This window comes from Gambusia affinis, linkage group LG08, assembly GCF_019740435.1.
Source record: "Gambusia affinis linkage group LG08, SWU_Gaff_1.0, whole genome shotgun sequence".
NCBI classification, from domain to species: domain Eukaryota; kingdom Metazoa; phylum Chordata; class Actinopteri; order Cyprinodontiformes; family Poeciliidae; genus Gambusia; species Gambusia affinis.
This window is the reverse complement of record NC_057875.1, coordinates 4,719,468-4,742,733: the sequence shown is the minus strand read 5'-3', so window position 1 is coordinate 4,742,733 and position 23,266 is coordinate 4,719,468. Positions and strand designations below refer to the sequence as shown.

The 23,266-nt window shown below is 41.9% G+C and overlaps 1 protein-coding gene across 3 annotated transcripts in view; it reads right to left on the bottom strand.

The window, feature by feature from the left end:
• Window positions 1-312: 312 nt before the first annotated feature.
• phf21ab (PHD finger protein 21Ab) overlaps window positions 313-23,266 on the bottom strand; it is a 35,653-nt gene continuing 12,699 nt past the window's right edge. The window contains exons 7-19 of one of the 3 annotated variants that reach the window (XM_044125933.1): window positions 22,847-22,999; window positions 21,728-21,958; window positions 17,987-18,085; window positions 16,279-16,605; window positions 15,517-15,696; window positions 15,360-15,411; window positions 15,191-15,270; window positions 14,394-14,454; window positions 11,165-11,271; window positions 10,674-10,829; window positions 9,108-9,183; window positions 7,787-7,890; window positions 313-7,500 (exon numbers count right to left, since the gene is read on the bottom strand). In XM_044125933.1, the coding sequence (XP_043981868.1) occupies window positions 6,838-7,500; window positions 7,787-7,890; window positions 9,108-9,183; window positions 10,674-10,829; window positions 11,165-11,271; window positions 14,394-14,454; window positions 15,191-15,270; window positions 15,360-15,411; window positions 15,517-15,696; window positions 16,279-16,605; window positions 17,987-18,085; window positions 21,728-21,958; window positions 22,847-22,999 (2,289 nt within the window). In that variant the 3' untranslated portion in view covers window positions 313-6,837. Of the gene's footprint in view, window positions 7,501-7,786; window positions 7,891-9,107; window positions 9,184-10,673; window positions 10,830-11,164; window positions 11,272-11,382; window positions 11,406-14,393; window positions 14,455-15,190; window positions 15,271-15,359; window positions 15,412-15,516; window positions 15,697-16,278; window positions 16,606-17,986; window positions 18,086-21,727; window positions 21,959-22,846; window positions 23,000-23,266 lie in introns of all 3 variants that reach the window. The other 2 variants (XM_044125936.1, XM_044125934.1) reach the window with 2 other exon arrangements.

Sequence of the window (23,266 nt, the reverse complement as noted above, 5' to 3'; positions counted from 1 at the left end):
GTTTATTAGTTTTTCTTATTTCTCACTTTTATTGAATGTTAACTATTAAGAATTTTTGTTTATAAACGTTCATATTAGGTGTTTATTCTGTATTTGTGCAGAACTGTTTGAGAACAAATTCATTTAATTTATTGTTCAATGCATACAAAACTGACGAAAACTAAGAGTTCTTTGGCTATTTTTTTTACTAAGATTACTAATGTCTCCTCATTGAATTTAAATTAGCATAGTCAATTTATTTTTCTTAATTCATGCTTATAATCAAGGTAAGCATTACCCTAATGGTAGATTGCAAATAATTTCAGAAGATGATTTTTTTTTTGTTTTTCACAATTTATTTTAACAAAATGATAAAATAAATAAATACAAATTGATCAAATGCTCCTAATATCAACTCCTCCCCATGTTCCCTACAGTATTTCCTAAACACTGCATACAAAGAATTCATCACAGAAGAGGCTCAATACAGAGGTAAGAATCCCACCAGACCAGTCACAATGTCAGGCCAACAGAAGACACATCTGGAACAGAAGTCAAAAAAATAAACACATTCCTTTCCAAAATCATTATGAAAAAATACAAACAATTATACAAATATTCAGATTGTGTAATAACCAATTTACACATTATTCAGCACACCAGGTGAACTTTTTCTTTATTCTGATCGCTACAATGCATCTCACCAAATGGAAGATAGAAAAAGACTTCTTTTCATTTTTTAGATTCTTTTTTTTTCCTTTTTTTTTTTGTAGTATTTTTCAGATTTTTTGCACTCAACACACCCCCGATGGACTCAGCTGTGGATGAGGTAAGAAGCTGCAGGTGTAGAGGATCCAGACAGAATAAATGGGTGGATAGATGGATGCTGAGCGGGAACAACAGGTGAATGACGTCATGAACCCACAGAATACTAGAAGGCCACAATCATGACTTGATCGCTTTAAAACCGAAAGATGAAAAGCAAACCTCCTCCCCAGGACCCACGCGGAAGCCCCCCGAGAGTGTCCCACAAACCGTCGATGGACGACGCAGAAAACTCACACCCCGATGATATGCAGAGTTCTTTGGATATATTTGCTTCCAGACTTCAATTAAGGAGCATTTTAGATCTCAACGACCCGTTTCCACGCAGCAACGGCAGAGTTAAACAAAAGCTAAGCTAAAAGGAGAGCCGAGATGGCGCCAAACTCTCGCTCCAGTTCGCCCCCCGGTGGTCAATCGCAGTACTGCAACAGAAAACCTCCCCCCCTTATAAAAGCAAACCTCTCGGCACTGTCAGGAAAACCCACCCTGAATGGCTACCTGAATGTGTAAACACATGCACACGTTTGGCATCGAGATGCCAGAATGTTCAGAGAAAAACAGAAAAAAGGTGACTTAAGTTTCACATAAAAACATAAAAAAACCAAAGCAATGCATAATAAAAAAGGTTGGTATAAAAACTTGCATAAGAAGGCATGTGCTGCACCACACCGAGCACAGGTGATGCTGGCTGGGCCCAGGTTTGTTCAATGCGTTCCGGGTCATGTGACCTGATCCTGCAAACTCATCCCTCCTCCAAAATAAGAGACAGGAAGAAAGAGAGGGCGGGGGACTTTTTCAAAACAAAACATAACCCATCTCTGCTCTGATAATACTGATCAAACTAAAAGTGCATGACAAAAGGATCAGAATGAGATCTCAGACTGCCTCTGCACAAACCCCACCCCCTCTGACCCGAAATCTGAATATTTCACCAGAAAATAAAATACATTTAAGGCAACTTCTAGGGATGAACAACAGAACACTATGTGGTCAAATCAAACGGGTTGGTGTGAAGTGGCAAGCTTGCATCGACTCCTGGCAGCCTGCGGAGTAGGGCGCAGCTTCCTCTGGGGCGGGGCTATTGTGGACAGGGCTCGGTGTCAGGTGGGGAGCGATCCCGGAGGGTTTGTTAAGTTTTACGAGTCACAGTGCAAGTCAAGAGACAAATATTATCTGCTGTTTGAAGAAAGGCACTCAAAGGTACCTACTGTACAGAGGGAGGGATCCAGAGACCTGATGACCAGTCGGATCTACGGGCCGGAATCAAAACCACGTCCACCCAATGGAGATTTACACATGACAAGTGGGACCCAAAAGGAAGCGGGGACACTAGGGTTTCCTGTCTGGCTCATCCCCCGTCAGATCAGCTGAACTCTACAGGACACACCCAACACACACACCCTCCACACACACATATTTCTCTGGGGTGTTTGGAATGAAGGCAGTCTGTGCAGCTGATGGGAGAAAACCAGGTGCCATTGGGATATGCTGATTAACTCACAAGAGTCTGCATGATATGAATTTAAATAAAAAACTAAGATGCCCGCAACAGATCACCACCCAAACAGGAGCTCACCCCCACCATCATGAGAGGAAACAGGTCTTTCCTAGGAGAGCAGAAATCCAAGAAGTGTTGGAATATTTGTCTGTTGTGCTTAGAGGTGGGGTATCTAGAGCCTCGCCTTCATTGAGCAGTATGGTATTGGTCAGTACGGTCCAATACACTATTTTGTTGTCTGGTTTATTCATGATGGAGAGCGTTTCCAACACCAGCTGGTCTCTCACTGGGCAGAGGAAGTTAAATCCAAATGCCCAAAGTTGACAACTAGTATATCTCGAGCAATGATGTTTTTCTGTCCCTCAATCAATCGACTGTATGACACCAGTGACTCCACCATAACAGTGCCATTGTCCTATATACCTCCAACTGAAGGGAGTCCAGGATTGGTGCAGTACGGACTGATTCTATGAGCTGCTTTATCATTGGAAACAGACAAAAAGCATACCAAACTGCACTGCTCAGTTGAAACGAGGGATAACTCCAGTCCTCAACTTCAACTTCAGATGCATCCCTTCTCCAAGACACCAGAATCAAACAAATGGCTTGTTACTAGGCCTTTGCAGTACTTCAGAACTAGCTAAGAAAGTAATTCAGGCGTTTTGGAGAAGAGATGCCTCTTTTGCCTTGTTTGCACTGAGGCATGATCCGATATATTCAAGAGCGTTCCCTCCACAAGTTGGACTCTCACCAGACAGGTGGGATCAAACCCAAACGTCTATTGCTGCCTCATACAAGTGCAACGACAAATGTGATTTGCTAGTATTTCTCGTGTCCCCCAAACAACGGACTGTGTTGTGAAACACCAATAGCTCCAACCTAACTGACCTATAGACGTACAATTGAAGAATGCCTAGGGATGGTGAGGAATGGGTAGTTGTATGGGCTGCTTTTACTACAAAAACATAAAAAAATAGTACATTGAACTGCACCAATCATACCGCTCAGTGGAAAAGAGGCATACGTCTATTCATCAAGTACTTCTTTCAATGCATTCCTACTCCAAGACACCAGAATCAAACAAATGACTCATTACCAGGCATCTGTAGGTCTTTATGACAAGCTAAGTAGGTAATTCCTTAGCTTGTTATAAGTGACAAGCTAAGGAATTGTCACTTATAACAATTCCTTAGCTAAGGAATTAGCTTGTCCTTAGTGGACAAGCTAATCCCTTCCATTCCTGTTGGAAACATTCCTGCTGGAAGTATCCAAGAGGGATTCTTCTTCTTGGAGCACAGAAGCACCTTTTTACCTCATTTCGACTGAGACGTACATAATAGGTCTGTATGATACTCTACTGAACACTCCGGCATTCTCAAGGGAGTGTTTCCATTACCAGTTGGACTCTCCCTGGGCAGGCAGGGTTAAACCTAAACACAATATTGCAAGGCAACAACAAATATGACTTACTAGTATGTCTCATCCTTATCTCATATCCTCCAAATGGACTGTGGTGTGACACAAGTATCTATCTATGCTCTAACTGTACTATTATCCCATAGACGTACAACTGAAGGGAGCCCAGGAAGGCTGTGGTACAAGTCTGTTCAAACAAACCAAATAGTGTCCCGAACACCACTCAGTATAAACAAGGCATATGTCCAGTCCAAGTTTGAGTTTAGATGCATCCCTGCTCCAAGATACCAGAATCAAACAAATGCCTCGTTATGTCGAGGTACAAAGTACCGTAGCAGTACTTTATGACAAGGTAAGGAGGTAATTCGGGCGTGTTGGAGCAGGGATGGATCTAAAAGTTACAACAGGACGGTAGCTCTTGAGGACTTGAGTTGGCGATATATACTTCTGGACTGATTTTGTGTAAAAAGAATTTTCAGAGGGAATTCTCCTTAAAAAAGGCTGAAACATTTCCTCACATTCAGGAAGGAGTGAGCACGTTGGGGAACCAAAGGAACCCCAAGAAAAACTAAAGTCTCCAGCAAAACTGCGGCAACTTTAATCTCTATTAACCTCGTTAATGTTCCGATTAGTTGCTCCGATAACCATCGGCTTCATGTTCCGGCTCCAAGCCAGAGTCAGTGGGACAAACTCCTAATCGGACTCCAGCCTCAGAGTCACACCGAGGGAAAATATTGGCAATGAAAGGGGAAGTCACACGACAATGAAGAGATGCATACTCTGTTTAACTCCACAGGAACGTACAAAAAGCTCTTCAGCACTTCTTTGTAATGCAGCAAGCTTGTGCTTTAATCTCAGGAATTGTATTGTCGTCCTTTAACCTCCAACAGATCCCTCCGTTTTTCCGGATGGGAACACGTCCTGCTGTGGTTATTGTTCCCAACGCTCTCCTGTCTCAGCCGGGACTTTTAAATCTGAATCTTTCCGATGATTTGATCTTCGAGGACAGTAAGAAGACAAGTCCCTGCTGAATTTGGAAACAACATCAGGATTTTGGCAGTTCAGGATTCAAACGATCACCACCGCCCAGCGGCGGCAGCGGCGATGATGACGACGATGGCAATGATGATGATGATGATGCCAGTCCAGCAGGTTCAGGAACAGAAAGCACTTATTCTGGAGACTAGGAAGACCTGAATATCTTTTCCTATAAAAAACAAACAGCCCAGATAGAGTTTGTGTGTGTTGACGTTGCAATATTGCAAATTCACATTTAGTGCTCACAGTTGACACACACACACACACGCGCACTCACACACACAACTCACGAATGAAAACTCAATCACTACACTGACCGACACCACTGAGAACATCTGTTAGGCTACCGCTCCTGTTCGTCCTCATCCCGGGACCAAATCAGGGTTCAACCTGGTGTCCATCAGGGAACATCTGTAGTCTACCAGAGGGCTGTACTCAGCCTTCGCTGTGAGACCCTGGGACAAAACATAGGACTGCAAGGAAGGTGATGATGGTGAGCGACAGGGTCAACAGACGGAGTTGGACAGTTTTTGGATTAATTTAAAGTCTCAAAGGCTTCAGTATGACTCAAAGGAACTTTGCGACTCAGTGCGAGTTCACTTTTAAAGGAAACCCAGTTCTGGATCTACATTAGACCTTCTTTCACTGGTTGGTGGGAGCTTTGGGGACCCTGAAATGTTCTCTGAACTGTTTGACAAGGTGAAATCCCTTATAAAGGGGAAGCAACTCAAAAAACTGAGCTCAAGTCAAAACCTAAACTGATGATAAAAGTTTGGAAATATATGGTTTGGACTTCCTGCACCAGAGACACGTGAGAGCTTTTCCATAATGTCCTGGGGGTCAAAACTAGCAAATTTAAAATACTGGCAGGCCACAAAATGAAAAATTTAAAATTCAAAAATTTGATTATAGCAATTTTTTTTAGGTTTATCTGCTAAAAATAAATAACATTTTTATTAAATCTATATAATATTAAAAATCTAAAACATAAAATAGGTTTTGGAGCAGTTTCTTATTAAAAGAAGAACTGACAAATGCCAATTTTTTTGCTCATCAATTGTTTTCTATTTTGTTAGCCAAATTTTTTACCATTCTTGACTTGAAGTCAAGGGGCAGACAAAATAATTTCAAAAGCCACAAATGGCACCCTGGCCACACTTTGGACACCCTTGAGTTAAATTATCCAATAAGGCGTTTGACTTTGGTTTTCAAATTTATGATCAGTCGCAACAGTTTTTGTAGATCTACAAAAGGCTGGAGTGGCCTCATTTTGTTTCTTTTCATATAAAAAAAAAAAAAAACAAACAAACAAACAAAAAAAAATAGTAAAATGTTTGCAACTCCTCCCAAACTAAAGGGTCCAATCAAATTTAAACTGAGCTGATGCAGGATATGGGCAGTCTAAACAGAAAATGGACGGAGTCTAACCAAAAGTGGGCGGAGTCTGATCAATGTCTGGGCGGGGCCTGGTGAGAGCAGACTGGGGAAGTAAAACATCAAGTTTTGAAAACACACTTCATGGTCACAGTTGCCTCATCAATTCTGTTTTGTGATGACAGCTTGAATCAAATTGAAGCCTTTGGGTTGGAACAGATCGGTCCTGAATGGGTTCTGGTTTGGTTTCAGGTGAGGAAATTAATCGAGAACGGTGGAGCGCCGTTCCCGTCGGGGTCAACGGGACGAGGACGCGAACAGGTTCTCTTTTCAGTACACAAACGTTTACAACACTGCTTCTTGGACCAGCTCCCCCCGACAGATGTTTGGTTCCATGTTCTGGGTTCTCCTTGGAGCCGTCAACAGAACACAGGGGCCACTGTAACAGGCACACACTGGTGTGATGATGAAGAAAATCTTCCTTTGTGTGTTCCCTCCATGACGTCTATCACTAATTGGCATGATGACCCGGGTCTTCCCAGAGTCACGTGACTTGGGCTGTACATCTACCATTGACACAGTCTGACAATACAATGCAAACAAACAACATTTATACAGATTGGCAACTTCAGGGCACCGTGCGGTGCAAGCAAAGGTCTTTTTTTTTATATATATGTTTGACTTCCTGCAGCCACAGGGATGCAGCGTTACTTTTTATCGTCCAAACTGCTAAGCAGAGCTGGCAAAGAATGCTGGGAGGGTTCTGAGGTTTTGCTGTTGTTGCTGCCGTCGCTGAGCTCCTCCTGCTTCTTCTCCACTGCCGACTCTGCAGGGTTCACGGCAGATATCTTGTTCTCAGCGGCGGGGGGGCTGTGGGCGGGGCATGGCGGCGGCTCCGTCGTACCGTTGGTGGTGGCAACCTTTGCAGGAGCCGCAAGAGCTGCCTCAGTCTCAGGCTTGGGCTGAACCTCAACACAAGGAGTGGTCTCTGTGTGACCCCCTAACCCCGGCGCAACCCCAGCCCCAGCAGCAGGGCAGTTAGTCAGCACTGTGCTGTTGCTGTCTCCTCCTCCTCCTCCTCCTCCTCCTCCCCCTGCTGCTGCTCCTTCTGTCTGCTGCTCCTCCTGTTTGCTGCTGACCGGAGAGCTGCTCACCACCGGCTTCCCCGCTGCACCAACGTCAGCTGCAGCTCCGGAGCCGACAACGACCCGAGCGCCGTCCTGCACCCGGACGTCCTTTCCCTCCGTCTCCGCCAGGGCCTGGTTGAAGTTGAAGGCTTGGATGAGGCGAATCAGATGCTTGACTTTGTCCAGGGAAAGCTGCATCTCCTTCTGACGAGCCAGGATGGTGTTTTTGGTCTCCATGCACTTCTGCAGAAAGAAACAGCAGAATCAGATCAGACAGGCGAACATTTGTTGACAAAATTAAGAGGAAATGTAGCAGAAATGCATCATCATAGGATGTTATCACCTCTATAAAACAGGGAGTTTTAGGTATTAGTACAAATTCCACTAACAGATTTGTTTTTCACACTTATGAGAAAAATGTCTTACTATAGGTGCAAGTGATACTAGAATATATATTTTTTACTTATATTCAAGAGTTGTTGACTTAAAAGAAGCTCAGATATCTTGTTGAAAAGCTGATGTTTCTCACCGTTATGGAGTTACTGAGCTGCTTGACTCTCTGTTCCAGCTGCTCGCGCTCCAGTTTCAGCTCCGAGCTCCACTTCATCAGCTTCTGCTTCTCCTCTTCTTTAGCTGAAACGCAGAACAGTCTTAGCAGTTTAGCAACAGTTAACCAAATAAAAATAATTTTAATAATTGCAACTTGTGTAAAACGAGAAATTTAGTCAGATTTAACTTCAGACAATAACAAAAAAATGTGTCTGTCTTATTATTACCTTTAAAGGTGACCAGTTATGATTCCTTGAACAAGTTCGGATAGGTTGATAAGCTACACAAAACATGTTCATTACATTTTTTGCACAAAATTATTCTTAAATAATAAGATTTTAGTCTGCTCAGTTCTACCTCGGCTGTCTTAGGGCCTTTATCCAGTTTAAATTCAAATTCAAGCTGCTGCTGGCCAACTCAACACTTACACTCGCACATTAAACCGGCTACAAACAGATGTGCAATTATACAACTGTGCATCTTTGAAAATCAGAAGTAGAGCCTCTTACAAAATAAACAAGAATGCAACAATTGGTTTCTGGATGCTAGGTAGGGCTGCACCGAGCCACTTTATTCACGTCCGATATTGATACAGATATTTGAGGTTTAATATTGGTCGATTCTGATCCGAAACAGAAAAAAAAAAACAGTGCCGAATTGACTTAATAGGTTTCTTTTTTTAAAAACATGCAAAAATTTATTAAATTACAAATTTATTGGATAACTCTGCACTAGTATAGCACTTAAATACACCAAGCTTGATCAAACATGTAAAAACAACAGAACTCTGTTCCGTCAATTAGGAGTATAACAGCCTATCAACAACAAAACTAGCTGGTGAAACATGCTGGAACTCTGCTTGGGTTGCTAGGGAACGAGGCTGGGCTAGGTTAGGGTTGCTAGGTAACGGATGTAGTGCCCCTGGAATGTGACTAATGAAACTGGTCATTTTGCAGACACCAAAAAACACTAACTTATTGCCAAAAAACAGCTAGGATTTAATTTTTTTTTTGCGCTTGTTCCATTTCTAAAACCATTTGAAACACAAACAGAAATACAAAAAATCTCCAAAATGTGAAATTTTTACAACAGGACAAATTTAAATATCTGGTTTCAACTATAAATAATGGTTTACAAATTTAAACTTTTACTCAAAGGTTACACTGCACTTTATTACAAAACTTAGTTTGAATATCAAGCACTTTCAATGACTTTAAACAGAAACCAAGCACTTCCCAAACTCAAAATTCAAGCATTTTTGAGGGTTTCAAGCCCTCGTAGGAACCCTGAGGAAGACTCACCTTCTTTGTACGCGATGTAGGAATGAACGATAGCCAGGGTGCCGGGCCAGGGAATGGCTTCTTCTTTTTTCAGGATCTGAGGGGACAAGCTCAGGGGTGTCACAAGGGCTGAGACTCAGAACAGATTTAAAGAGTCGAGGTTAGCCTCCACGCTGCGTGGGACTGACGGGGAACGGGTGATGGAGTGGATGGACGTGAGATGTCAACCTCAACTGACACAATGAATGAGACATAAGCACAAAAAAAAAACAGTACTGCATCATGTGTGTGCTTACAAAGTACTGAACAGTCCTAAAAGCTGAAACAGTGTTTAATATTACAGCCAACCATTTTTTGAGTTAGCAATTAATCTATTTATTATTTTTGATAATCAATTGGATCAAAAAAATGACACATTCTGCTGAAATTTCATTCAAGCGTTTTTTATGCATAAGACTATATAAATTTGCAGATAAACATTTTTTTAAATAAGAAAAACATTTCATTGCTCAAAATGCAACAACATACCATTCCTATAGTGGATGCCCGATCATTTGCAGCAAAGGATGCATCTGCAGCTAAAAATACTTTTAAAATCAAAATATGGAGCGCTCAGACCTTTCTGCTTGACTCATGAACACAGTGTATGACTGACTTTTTCTTTTAATGTACCGACTAATACTTGGATAGCAAAAAGTTATTAAAGGGGCAGTATTATGTATTTTCCTAACACATTGTGGCATATTATAGCATAATCAAGTAACTACTTTAACTTTGGTTGTTATAAAACTGCTGTATATATCAAATATGACTTAAGAAATCTGACTTTGTAATTTAAATGACTTAGAAATTGGATTCTGTCTCTTTAAAAACTCAGGATCTTTCAGGAAGATAACCTGTTAACATTTTTACCAGGGTTGCATTGAGAATTAGCTCATCTAATGAGCCCAGCAGGTGTTTGCTAATTGCTGTTGGCTAGTCTGAAGGAACTGAGGGGGGGAGTCGCAGAGAAAGGGCTGTTCTGTGAGGTGGAAGCTTGGAAACTGCAGCTTTGAGGAGGAGCTGCACCTTAAGGGCGGAGCTAGGTCCACTCCAGTGTTTTGAACAGCTGAATGGTTACCATGAAGATTGAAGGACTTCTTAAACGTGGAGGAAAGATTCAAAGGAACACTCCAGGTATGTTTTTGATGGGGGGATAACATTATAACATGATGTAAAGCTCAAAAAGGTAAATTTTACATAATTCTGACCCTTTAATAAAATATTTTTTCCACAAACCTTTAACTGGGTGAAGCTAAAACTATGCAAATTAAGTTTTGGGTAGATCATTATGTCATCTTAAATTCAAAATGTATATATATTTATACAGGTTTGGCTAAATTATTGCTCTGATTGTGTAGCAAAGGGCCTTTTTTTGAGTCTGTAAACTCAACTTAACGATTAATCGATTACTAAATTATTAGACGATTATTTCAATAATCGATTAATCACGATTAATCACAATTAATCCAATTAATCGTTTCATCCCTGACTAAAGCACAGCTAACGCTCCCCTGACCCTGGATCAGTCTCTGCTGCTGCGGTTACCTGGTCTTGGCATTTTGGACAGATCCACATGCCTTTAGGAATGGTTTTCAGGGGTGGATCCAGGCAGTCCAGGTGATAAACACGAGAACACGTGTCGCACATGAGCAACTGGCCACTGCGTCTGCACACAGTGCAGAAATCCTCGTGGATGTCTCCCTGCGAGGAAGAATTGGACCAAATCAGTTTCCGTAAGAGCCCCACCCACCCTGCATGGAGAGGCGGGGCGAGGCGGGGCGGAGGGGAGGGGGCGGGACCGTGATCTGGTTTAGTTTACAGCTGGTCTCGTTTAGAGCTCTGATGGATGTGTGTGTGTGTGTCTGTTAGGATGTGTGTGTTATTTATGGACTCTGTTCACTTTGTAAGGCTGAATGACAGGAAGTGATGGCTCATGGTTACCACATGGACAACAAAGTGATGGCGGTGTGTGTGAATGGGCGACAGCGGGGCTGCGTGTGACGGGGGCGTCCGCCGTCTCCCCCATCGTTACTTACGTCCCCAGAGCCGGGGCTGGGCAGGGGGAGGGGACGGACGGGGCTGGAGGGGGAGGTCGGGGTGAGGCTGCCCAGCTCCGGGACGCTGCTGAATTTGGGTGGGCGACCTGGGTGGAATGAGACAGACGACAAAGACGGAAAAACAAAAAAAAAAAAAAAAAAAAGAAAGATGGAGAGGGGGGAGAAGACAAAAAAAACAGAGCGTCTGTATGACATACCTTGGAAAGGGAGTCTTCGTTGGCTAGCATGAATCAGGGAGCAGTGAGGAAGAGGAGTCAGAAGCACAGACAGCAGTGTTAGTGAACGACACCAGCTCCATGCAGGCTACAGACAGGCCAACACACCTGCTCAGGTAACACCTCCCAACCAAACTCACGCCCTATTTGTCTTTAACTTCAGCTACGTTCAAACCGCAGGAAAATGCGACCAAAATCCATCCGTTTCATGGCACCGATCCACTTTTTTCACTTCCGATACCAATATCTGAGTTTTAGCATCAGCTGATGCCACACCAATAAAAAAACAACAACGCTGAATTAACTTAAAATGTTTTGGGGGTTTTTTTAAAACAGGCATAAATGTACTAAATTACAAATGTATTTGATAACTCTGTATCAGTACACCAAACTTAAATACACCAATACCTTCGTAAGCTTGGTGAAACATGTAAAAACATCATATTTAATTTGTTCAGTCAGAGCAATTAGGAGAATAACAACCAATATAAAATAAATAAAGAAACTGACTAAACCAATAGGCCGGATCAGTGTGTGTCCAGTCTGAACTAGAGGTAGGCGATATGTACTTTATCACAATATTTTTGGTACTATTGTGAGACAGTCATACATCTACCAAAAAAAGAACTAAATTGTTAGTTCTTTTTTTTTAGGTAACTATAACTGTGTGGCACTGTAGCCACACAAACACAAATACTGCTCTTAAAAAACATTTCCATTTGCAATATGCTTCTTTAGGACATCAACCGCGTAAAGACGTCTGACTACATCACTAAACTGCCTCTAATAACATTTTTGAATGTCCTGATATTTAGTGAAACAAAGTGGAAAAAATAGTAAAAATATAATTTCTGATCATACCGTCACTTTTGTTTTTATTTATTCACCACCAATAACTGAAATTTATCATTGCAAAATTAAATAAAAATTCTCATGAGCAGAATAAATGGCCATCCGTTAATCAGACTGGGTCTGGCTACAGTCTAGAATAGATCCAGAACTCACTATAAGGCTACATACAAATCAGTGAATAAGTATTTGCCCCCCACTGCAGGGTCCTTCTCCTTTTACTCGTTTGTTACACTTGTTTTAGAGCAAACAAGCTCAAAAATCAAGTTAAAAATCAAACTAATCTGGTCCATAATCACATTTTTTGGTTCAATTTCACAGGCCTCACTACTGCCAGAACAGCACAATTCAAAAATTACTTGAACAGAACATACACTTGTCTTTTCCAGTTGAAACTAGTTGACCACAAGTTCCATTTCGGTTGCTAGGAAACGAGGCTTATAAATAAGCAAATAAATAGCGACATCCATTATCATCAGGCCATGAACCAATGACAAGTGGAGACTTAACAAGGCTGGAAGTTAAAAGACAAACAGGAAGTGAAGTAAATGAAACCAGGAGAGTCTAACCGTCACCTCACCTCCCCGTCAAGCGTGTCAGAACCTCAGCTGTAGGTGAAGCTAACGTTCTGAGGGCACAAATGGGACCTGAGATCCATTTAAAGGTGCGTTAGCGTCTAGCTCCGAGTTAAAACGACAACATTCATCAATTTATTAAGTTTAAAATGCCTCCTGTTAAACCAGTATAGTGCCCCAGTCAAAGACCAGTGAGATGTTACACCAGCAGCTGCCTGTTAGTCGTGTTACAGCTGGAACACATCAGCATGACTCTCAGAAACAGACACCTTTTTCTTATTATTATTGAAATTAGACATTAGTACTGCCTTCAGATCCCAGGATGCATTTCTGTTAAAAGGTTAAACTGGATTTATGGATGTTTATCAAAGAGCTCCAGAAACCAGCCTGAACCCACCACAGCGAGCCACTCAAGCAGGAACCATTAGTCCACCACCACCATAGCTCAGCTTTGCTGGTTGCTGGGAGACCAAAGGAAGGGAGGAGTTTCTTATGGAAAGACCTTTAGGATTTAATTTGTGCTCCACTTGGTATTTATAAAGTATAGTGCCATTAGGTGTTAATAAAATACCTTGGTAATGTGCAGTTACCCTCAGATTTCCTCCAATCCATTTAGTGAAGAGCTTATTGAGACGTTCCAAACCGAGAACCAATGGGAGGCATATTTCTGCTAAGACTGTAGCTCATTTCTTTGATTTTGCTTTCGAGTTTTTGCCAACTTTGAAAACAGTTAGCACACACAAACCTTTTCCATTTATACCCAAACTTCATTTAAACCATTTTCCATTTAAACCCTAACTCACTTTATTCAACAAGTGATAAAGAGTTAAAGCTTTAATTATCGACTAAAGTAATTAGACATTAATATTTAGGCTCTTATTTTGAAGTGGGGCAAAATATTTACCCAACAGTTCCATTTCCGAAGCACTTTAGCGTTAGCTCCAGCTAAGTATTGTGTTGGGATAGCACAGAACTAATGTTTCTGATTAGTGATTTAGGGTTACCCAATCAAACCATTATAGACCAAATGGCTGTTTCTGATTAGCTTGAACAGTATTAGAGTACTGTTCAATACTATTTTAACTATTCTATTGAACCACCTGATCAAAGTGGTTTTATAAATTTGTGGACAACAGGCTGAGGATCTTACCACACCTACATCTTCTATCACTTTCAGATCTTTAGCCAAATTTTGAAAAATTAGCTTTGAAGTTCTGATTCCAGATGATTGTGTATATTTTTTTTATTACAAAACTACTTTCTAAGCTCCCGGTTCTCTCTGACTATTCATGTGTGCATCTGACTGCACGCCTCAATGAACACGTATGTGAACATGTTTGGATTCAACTGAATGTCGTTTAAAGCCGCAGACACACAAGGAGAACAAAGTCCGACTTCGCTGAGGTTGTTCATGGAAGCGCTCTGACAAACGAGCAGAAATCCGCCTGACGGAAGCGACAGGAAGCAGTAGAGGAGAGGAGGGGGAGTTGCACAGCGTGTTAATAAATCTAGTCTCTACAGACTGGAACTGGTTTGGACTGGGAGTCGGTCTCTGAGTTTCATACAGACCTCTCTTCCTGGTCCCCTGGTGCAAAGGGCTGTTCAGGTAACTCACTGCACTCTTTTTCCTCTGAAACATAAACAGAACAACTGGATCAATTACAGAAAAAAAAATCTGATTTTATCAGAGTTTAGTTCTGTCCAAACTAAACTCTGAGAATTTGCAGGTTAACTCAGCATCAGAGTTGCTGATCTGGTCCTCAAACTCATCCAGTTGTCCCTCTAGGAAGTTATGGTGTTGTGTTTGCAACTAAAAATGGTAATTAAGTCATCAATCGCAAATTATTTATATATTTGCAATTTTAAGCATTCGTCGCAGCTTTTCCGCAAATGCTTTCTGCATGTCCTTCTTCTTTGACCAATCACTGCAACTCACTTGAACTTTTACCAATCCCCTTCCTTCTAATTTAACTTCCTGTTTCATGACATGTTTTGATAGTCAAACCTGCAAGATGAAAACATCTTGCATGATTTTCAAATGGTAATGTTTGAAAATCATTCTGTGATGTTTTGTTGGATTTGCTTATTCTTTGTATACAGTCATGGTGTAAACTGACCAATAAGGAATTCTTGTTTTGCATTTTGATAAATCCTCAGGACATGATTTTATTTATTTTAAGAATGTTATTTGCTCTTTAAATGTTAAGCAAACATAAAACTTAAGAAGAAACAAAAATGCAACTTGGACCGCAAATTTATGTAAAAAGTGCAACAAAATCAGTAATTTTAGACTGCAGCAATCACAAAAACCATAACATCCAGGAGGGCCTGATTGAAATAAACCTGTGTGCTCAAATCGACGTTACCTCGGGCTCGAACACGGCTCCGCTGTACACCGGGTTGGCCGTCGTTCTCCTCTTCCTCTCCTGCCGTTTGCTCTGGATCTCTGCAAAGACAGAAACCAAACGTTTCAGAGCCGAAAACGTTTGTTTTGCAGCAGCTCTTGGACCAGCAGCCGCCTGAAGCACCGCTCACCTTCCAGGTGGTCGTGTGTGACGAGGCCCAGAGACACCATGAAGGCCAGTTTCTGAAAGAGGAAGAGCAGCTTTATCAACAGCACATGGAGGAGTTCAAATCATATTTGGGTAAACTAAGAGAAAGCATTCAATGTGAAGAGTTCTGCTGGTCTCACCTCGGGGTTCTCCTCCTTTTTGGGTCGAGGGGGTGGAGAGAGCGACGGGGTGGAGGAGGATGGCAGGCTGACTGCAGCTTTCTGTTCTGCTGCTTCCAGTTTAACAGTCTGCTGAGAGGAGGATGAGGAGGAGGAGGAGGAAGGTGACGACAGCAGGTTAAGGTTTGGAGAGATGAAGAGCTGCAGGAGGATAACCAGAACCCATGAGAAATTACCCTGGACTGGAAGAACTCACATGGTGCTTGAAATAAAACCCTGATAGTTCATATAGTTTACAGATAGCACCCAGACTGCACCAATGGCTGCGTTTCCATTCAACACATAACTGTGCAAATTGGAATTATGAAAATAAATCTGCTTAAAGCTGCAGTATGTAACTTTTTATAACAAAATATTTTTTACATATTTGTTGAAACTGTCAGTGGGTTGTGACAGTTTGATTTGAGATGGTCTGAAAAACAAGCTGCTAACTAGAAACAACCAATTAGAGCCAGAGGGAGGGTCTTAGAGCTGTCAATCACCCTCTGTGTGGCGTTGCTCAAACCTCATTGGGCAGAGTACCCAAAAATTGTACTCAAGTAAGAGTAGCACTACTTCAACATATTTTTAGTCAAGTAAAAGTAAAGAGTAACTGTCTAACAAATTACTTTTGCGAAATTAGAATTTTAAAATTGTGTTTCTCCAATATTAGTAAAACTTTGTGCAGGTTTGTAATGGAGATGCAGCTATTGTGGCACTCTGATAGCCATCATGGACTCTTACCTTGGGTTCAGAGATCAGGCTGCTGATCTGGATGGGCGGGGCTGGAGGTGGGGGAACAGGGAGAGGGGCGGGGCTTGCAAGCCGCGTGGGCGTGGCAGTGACGGGCGTGGTGATGACGATGCCGGTCAGCGGGGCGGCGCCCGTCTTGCTGCACGGCTGCCCGTTGACAATGCGGACCTGGTGGATGGGCGCGGCCGAGGGCAGCGAAGTCGCCAGCTTGGTGGTCAGCATGACAGGCCTCTGGAGCAGCTGGGGGGCCGCCATCATGGGCGGGGGAGGGGCCGGGGCGATGGGAACGTTGGTGGGCGTGGCCAGCCTCGGCCTGACCTGTTGACGACAAACAACCAATCAGGAAACGGGCGTGTGGAAATCAGACATGGCTGGGTAACGACTCGGAGATCTTCAGGCTGACTGGAAACCAACTTCCACAGGCTTCCAGGACACCGAGTATTCCCAAATATTCCTAAAAATTCCTAAATATTCCTGTTCTCCACTCTCACATATTCAACATGTTCTGCTCTAATCATCCTCTCCATCAGTCTCAAAGCTCCATTTGTGCTGTGTTTGATATCTTCAGTTGCGCTTCCTTCACGTCTTCAGCTGGGTATGTATTATATCACCATGGTAACAGAAATGTTCAAGACTCAATGAGGGCTAATCTAGGGCTGGGCGGCAAATCAATTTTTGGTTTTGGAGATTACATTTTTTCCAAATTGGGATTTTTTTTTTTTAACAATGAATTCCTTGGGTTTCAAAAGTTCAGAGTGATGTCAGCACACCCAGGGCGGCCATCTTGTTTTGTGTTTTACTGCTTCTACATATTTGGACTTTGAATTTAGGTCAACTCTATGATAGAATATAAGGGTCAGGCTAAGATTTTTTATTTTGAGAATAAAGTCATAATGTTGCCAGAGTACAGTGGTCATATTATAAAATAACAACTTTTGTTCTTCTAAGAACTCCAACAGGAAAAAAAAAATTTTTATTAATAAAAGGAATATTGAAGATATGTTTTATGCTATCTGTTTCACATACAAGGAAATACTTCACCTTCTCACAAATAAGCATCAAATTATTGATAGCAAAGCTTTGAAATGATTAAGCAACAAGTAAATTCCTAATCCACATCGCCCAGCTCTAGGCTGATCACTACAACCAGGTTGTGCTGCTTGTCTCTATCACTGTTACGCCTCCTGGTCCCTGCAGTGGCTGCTGCAGTTCATGCTGCAGGCACCAGGGGGCGCGGCGGCTCCCAGAGGCGTTACTCAGCTCAAACATTTGCCAACATTTCCGCTTCAACTTCCAGGATTAATAAAAAAAAAAAAAAAAAAAAAAAAAAAAAAACACACAAACAGCCAGGAACTGAAAAAATACCAAGAAGCTGCAGGAGAACAAACCGTCACCACGATAAGGTCAACACACACACGCATACACAGAGTCAGAGGGGGTCACGACCCCTCCACAACCACCTGCTCACGGGTCAGTCGGAAAAAAACAAAAAGGAAGCACAACATGAGGAAAAGGGATGAGGCGGCACAGAGAAAACAATGTTTTAGTGCCACGGAGCAAGGCAGGAGTGTTTGCTTTGCTGCCCTCTGCTGGAGAGTGAGAACATCACCTCAGGTAGGACCACACACACTGGTCTGAGAGGAAGAGGAGCGGGAGGGGAGGGGGGTCAGGTTGTGGAGGCGGGGCTTCTGGGACGCACCTGTGGCTGAAAGGTGGGCCGAGGCGTCAGTCTAGGAGGAGGGACAAACTGAGGAACTCTGATTGGCTGGGCGGAGGAGGAGGTGGTGGTGGCCTGCAGCTGAGACAAAACCACAGCAGAATGTGGGTCTGTGGGTTTGACACCCACACAGCTGGTAGCTGATCAACCCGACCGACCGACCGACCGACCGCTGCCGTCACAACACGACTCAACTTTCAGCTCCTCCGAGATGCATCCGCACAGACATCGGTTTAGCTTCGTTAGCTACGTAAAACTAAAACTCTGCGTTTCATTATATGGCAGTCCACCACAAATTAGTTTAGTTAAAGGGGCAGTATCACGTGTTTTCCAAGCACACATTGCAAATCAAAAAAACAATCAAGTAACTAGGTTAACTTCAGTTGTTAAAAAAATGTTCTATATATCTATTCTGACTTCACAATTTAATGCGTTGAAATTGGGCCTCTGTCTCTTTAAGATGTCCTGCTCTTCAGGAAGTCGTCACAACATCGCTCCTCTATTAATCGATTAATAACTGGATAGCAAAAGGTGATTTCACAGGCAGCAGTGTTGTAGTACTCGAGACCAGTCTTGGTCTCGAGACTGTTTTTTGATGGTCTCGGTCTTGTCCCGGTCTCGGGCGCTGAGGACTCGGGATTTTATTTCAAGACAGGTCAAGACCGCAACTGTGAAAATATGACTAAACTTACAGCATATTGTCCAGTTTATTTGTCAACATGATTGTTTTCACTGGATGCAAAACGCACCGATTAAAATCCAAGCAATAACGTGACTTACCAATTACGTGTTTCTGTTACCCCCCTCCCCACCTTTAGCTCGCACGCGGCGCTCCAAGACATGCGCAGTTGTTTTCTTTGAGCGGCAGAAGATGTCTGTCTAATCGTCAGTAGTAGAATTGCGCTGCATAAATCATAAGAAATCCGGTGGCGACAGCTAATTCAACAGCGCTTCGCTCTCACAGATGGTGGGGACTAGGTCTAACATTTTTCGTCACTTAGAAAAGAAGCTCAAAGAAAGCTAAGCTCCGTTGACGTTAGCAAAGCTAGCTGTACAGAGATAAAAGCATTTGTGATAAAAAAAAAAAAAGTCCCTCACTGCGCTGAATTATTGTGCAGAGGTGCTGACTAACGTGTCACATATATGGGACAACACTGTATCCAAAAATCTGCAATATAGTGATGTGACATTCACAAACTATTAGAGTCTTCCGAACTTCTCTTTATTAAGATAGGACTGGAGCCTCACTGAGAGCTGTTCTTTGTTTTTGTAATGCTCTGCGTACACTGTAGTAGCCATCATTATTTTTATTTAATTATATACATTAATATTTATTTAATTAGCAAATAAATATAACACAAGAACAAAAGAGCACGCAGAACACGCACATTGGTCTTTGATTGTTTTTGTTCAAAGTGGCAGCTGTAATGTGATGGCAGACATTACAGCATGGTGCTGCCTGGCTTCATGCAGTGGGAGAGAGTGTGAGCACCTTGTGCTTGGTTTCTTCTTTCTTGTTGCTCTTTGGTCAGCGTTCATAGTTCAGCGTTCTTTACCGTCAGGGCATTGCCTCAATTGCTATGTTTAATGGTGCAGTCAGTGGTGATTTCTGACATGAATGATATGGGCAAATGCCCAGGGCATTATCTTTTTAGATAAACAGAACAAAGAGTTTGTTCCGCTTTTAATATCGGTTAAATTTATTTCAGCTCTAAGTATTTAATATCTAGATGTTTTTATGGGAATGTGAATCTTTCGGATCAATTTGATTAGCAATTTTGATCATATTTCACATTTTATTGTGTCATGTAGCCGGGTCGCTGGTCTTGGTCTTGACTTCCCTGGGGTCTGGGGTTAGGTGGTCTTGGCTACAACACTGACAGGCAATATTGTGTTTTTCAGGCAAACAGTGCCATTTTAAACAACAATCAAGTAACTATGTTAACTTCAGCTGTTAAAAATGCTGTATATATCAAATATGAATTAAAGGAATTTTAAGACTTTCTAATTCAACACCTTGAAAATGGGCCTCTGTCTCTTTAAAAACTCCTGCTCTCTGAAACTCCGCCTTCGGAAAGTCATCACAACATGACTCCTCTGTTAATCCTTTAACAATGTTTTTACCAGCGTCTCACTGAGAGGATGCTCTCATGAGCTCAGCAGATCCTCCAGGTGTTTGCTAATTGCTGCTGGCTAGTCTAAAGGAGTATGGGATGCTGCTCTGAGAGGCAGAAGCTTGGAAACTACAGTGCCTTGAAAGTGGGACTACATCCAACCAGGCATTTAGCATAGCTGTACGGTTGCCATGGAGATAAAAGCATTTCTCAAACATGAAAGATTCAAACCAACACTCTAGGTACGTTTTTGAAGAGGGAACATTATCAACATGATTCAAGGCTTAAAAAAGTCAATATATTCTGCTCCTTTAAAAGAAAAGAAGACATCCAAATCTGGAAAGTGTGGCATGCATTTGTACATTCAACCACCCAAGCATTGGGAAACAATTTTCTCTTCATTCTTCTTTGCAAAATTGTTCTTTTACTTGGAGAAGATCTGGACTTTGATGTTCACAGATTCTCAGATGGATTTAGTTCTGAACTTTGACTAGGCCATTGCATTTAATATCTAATCTAAACAAGCGGTGTCCAAAGTTTTTGCCCTGGAGGCCAAAACTGGGAAGCTTAAACTACTGATGGGTCACAAAATTTACCAAATTAAAAATGCAAAACTTAGTTTGTGGTTTTATTCGTCTTACTCTACAATAAATGTTTTTTTTTAATAAAATTTGTATACTATAAAGATCCAAAACACGAAAGGGATTAAATTTATCTGATTTTTGAGAGGGTATAGTTGGATTATTATGCTATTACTACTATTTTAATCAAAAATTGTCTCAAAACAACAATTCTATTGTTTATCGCAATAACTTCTGAGACAAATTATTGTCCACAAAAATTTGTTATTGTGACAGGCCTAAATATAAATACAAGCCACACTTTTAAGATATTATAAATGCAAAAATTATTTTGATTCTTTTTTGTTTCACCTCCTCAACAATAAAAAAAAAAAAAAAAAAATTAATCTCTATACCATTATAGAGTCAAGACAATTTCCAATTTTATGAATCATTAAGTTTTCTACTCATTGGCTGAATTTTTACTATCTTGACTTAATGTCAGGAGGAAAATAAAATCATTTAAGGACCACAAATTTGTTAATGTGACAAGCCTAAATATAAATGCACGCCAGACTTTTCAGACTAGCTGGTTGTGAATGCTAAGGCTAGTTAGCATAGCCATTGACGACAGCTGATAAACACTTTCTTTTTTCTTGTAACTATAAGTTGCTCATGCGACGTTAGCACATTTAGCAGCGAGTACATGAGGTTGGTTGCAGTTGATTTTTATCTATATAAACCTTTTGTGCGATTTATGGAGGGCTGTTGGTGGAAACTCACTTCAGCGGGTCAGTTTTAAGTAAAGCGGCTGCAGAGTTAAAGAAAACTGATTCCTTTGTGACAAACAGCAAATGCAGAGTAGATCAGAAATGAACCGTCTAATTTCTGCGCCTCATGGAGTCCATCTGGCAGCAGCTGAACGGCCACCACTCACACCACGGCCTGGCAGAACTCGCTCCAGACGTGGCGAGCCTATCTGAGGTCTTGGGAAGCGTTTCACCCGGCGCTCACAAACTGGCCCTGGAGCCGCGGCGGGACGAACTCACCACCACTGCGTTCTTGGACACCAGCCGTACAGGCTCCGAGCTCTGATTGGTCAGCCGGCTGGCCACCTGCAGGTTGATGGGGACGCTCTGCGAGTCGGGCTTGGTGATGGCTGTGGTTACCATAGCGACGGTGGGCGGGCGCTGCGACAGGATGGCGCCGGGCAGGGTCGGCGTGGCGGCGGCTTTGAGCACCAGGGTCTTGGCGGTGAGGACCGGAGTGACCGTCAGCGTCTGTTCAGAAAAATTCACCCAGATTAACTCAGAGAACCACTGGATTAAATCTGAAGAATTAATAAGAGTTAAAACATTTAAAGCTGCAGTACGTAATGTTTGTAAAAAATATATTTTGTATGTATTTGTCGAAACTGTTACTATGCTACGACAGCATGTTATGAGACATAATCTGTGAATAAATTGAGCTCTTCTGCCTTCTCCCAGTGCCAACAAGAAATAACCCTTCAGAGCTGAGGGGCGGGTCTTAGCGCTGTCAATCATGTGTGTCGCTGTTCATCTACCATCTCGCTCCTTCCCTTGCTAAGCTGCAGCTAGAATTCTATGGAGCTAAATTACTGCCATAAAGTTTGTCCCAAAAAAAAAAGCAAATATGAAAATGAAAACATAAAATCCTTGAATTTGAAGAGTAGTTTTGAAATTGTTTTTCCATTTCAACACTTTATCTTCAGTTTCAAAACTTTATTTAGTTTCAAAATAATTTTTCAAGCCCAAAGATTTTAATTTTTTCTAACAAACTTTGACCCCAATTTAGCGCCATAGAACAGTTTGTTGTGAATGCTAGGGCTAGTTAGCATGGCCACCAATGGCAGCAGTTGAACAGTTTTTCTGTCATTTTAAGTTGTGTTTTGACCATTAGCACATTGAACAGCGAGGTTGACTGACAGCACTAAGACGATCCTCCTGGCTGCTGGCTGTGATTGACTGTTGTGGTGAATTTCTTCAGATGGTAATCAGTCTTTTCAGAGATCATCTCTCATATTACATTGTCATGACATGGTGACAGTTTTAACAATTATATAAAAGATATAATATACTGCATCTTTACAATAAATGAAATATTATCAAACTGTATTGAATCAGAGCAGAGAGGTGGCGGTCACCCACCTGCTGCAGTGCTCCAGGTATCTGCTGGCTCTGCAGCAGGTTGGTCGGTTTCAGGTCGCCCCCTACTGGAGCAGCTTGAACCTGCAGCTGCAGTTTGGGCTCTGGTTCCTGCTTCACCAGCAGCTCCTTCCTCAGCTGCTCCACCACCTTTTTCTGAACACAAACAAAACAAATAAAAATCAGTTTTCTCCTTTATTCACCTCTGAAATGTCCACAAAATCAAACCAACCCTCTGCAAACACTTTTATTTAATGTAGTTTGTTACTTCTATACAAACACATCGAAAATTTCTCCTCTTGTCATGACAGTCATTTTGGTTACACTCATTCAATCTATCAGGAAGGAACTAATTTAAAAATATTGATGAGTAGGACCATGAAATGGGCTTGTGTTAAACCCGACCTGGACCAGAACTCCTCA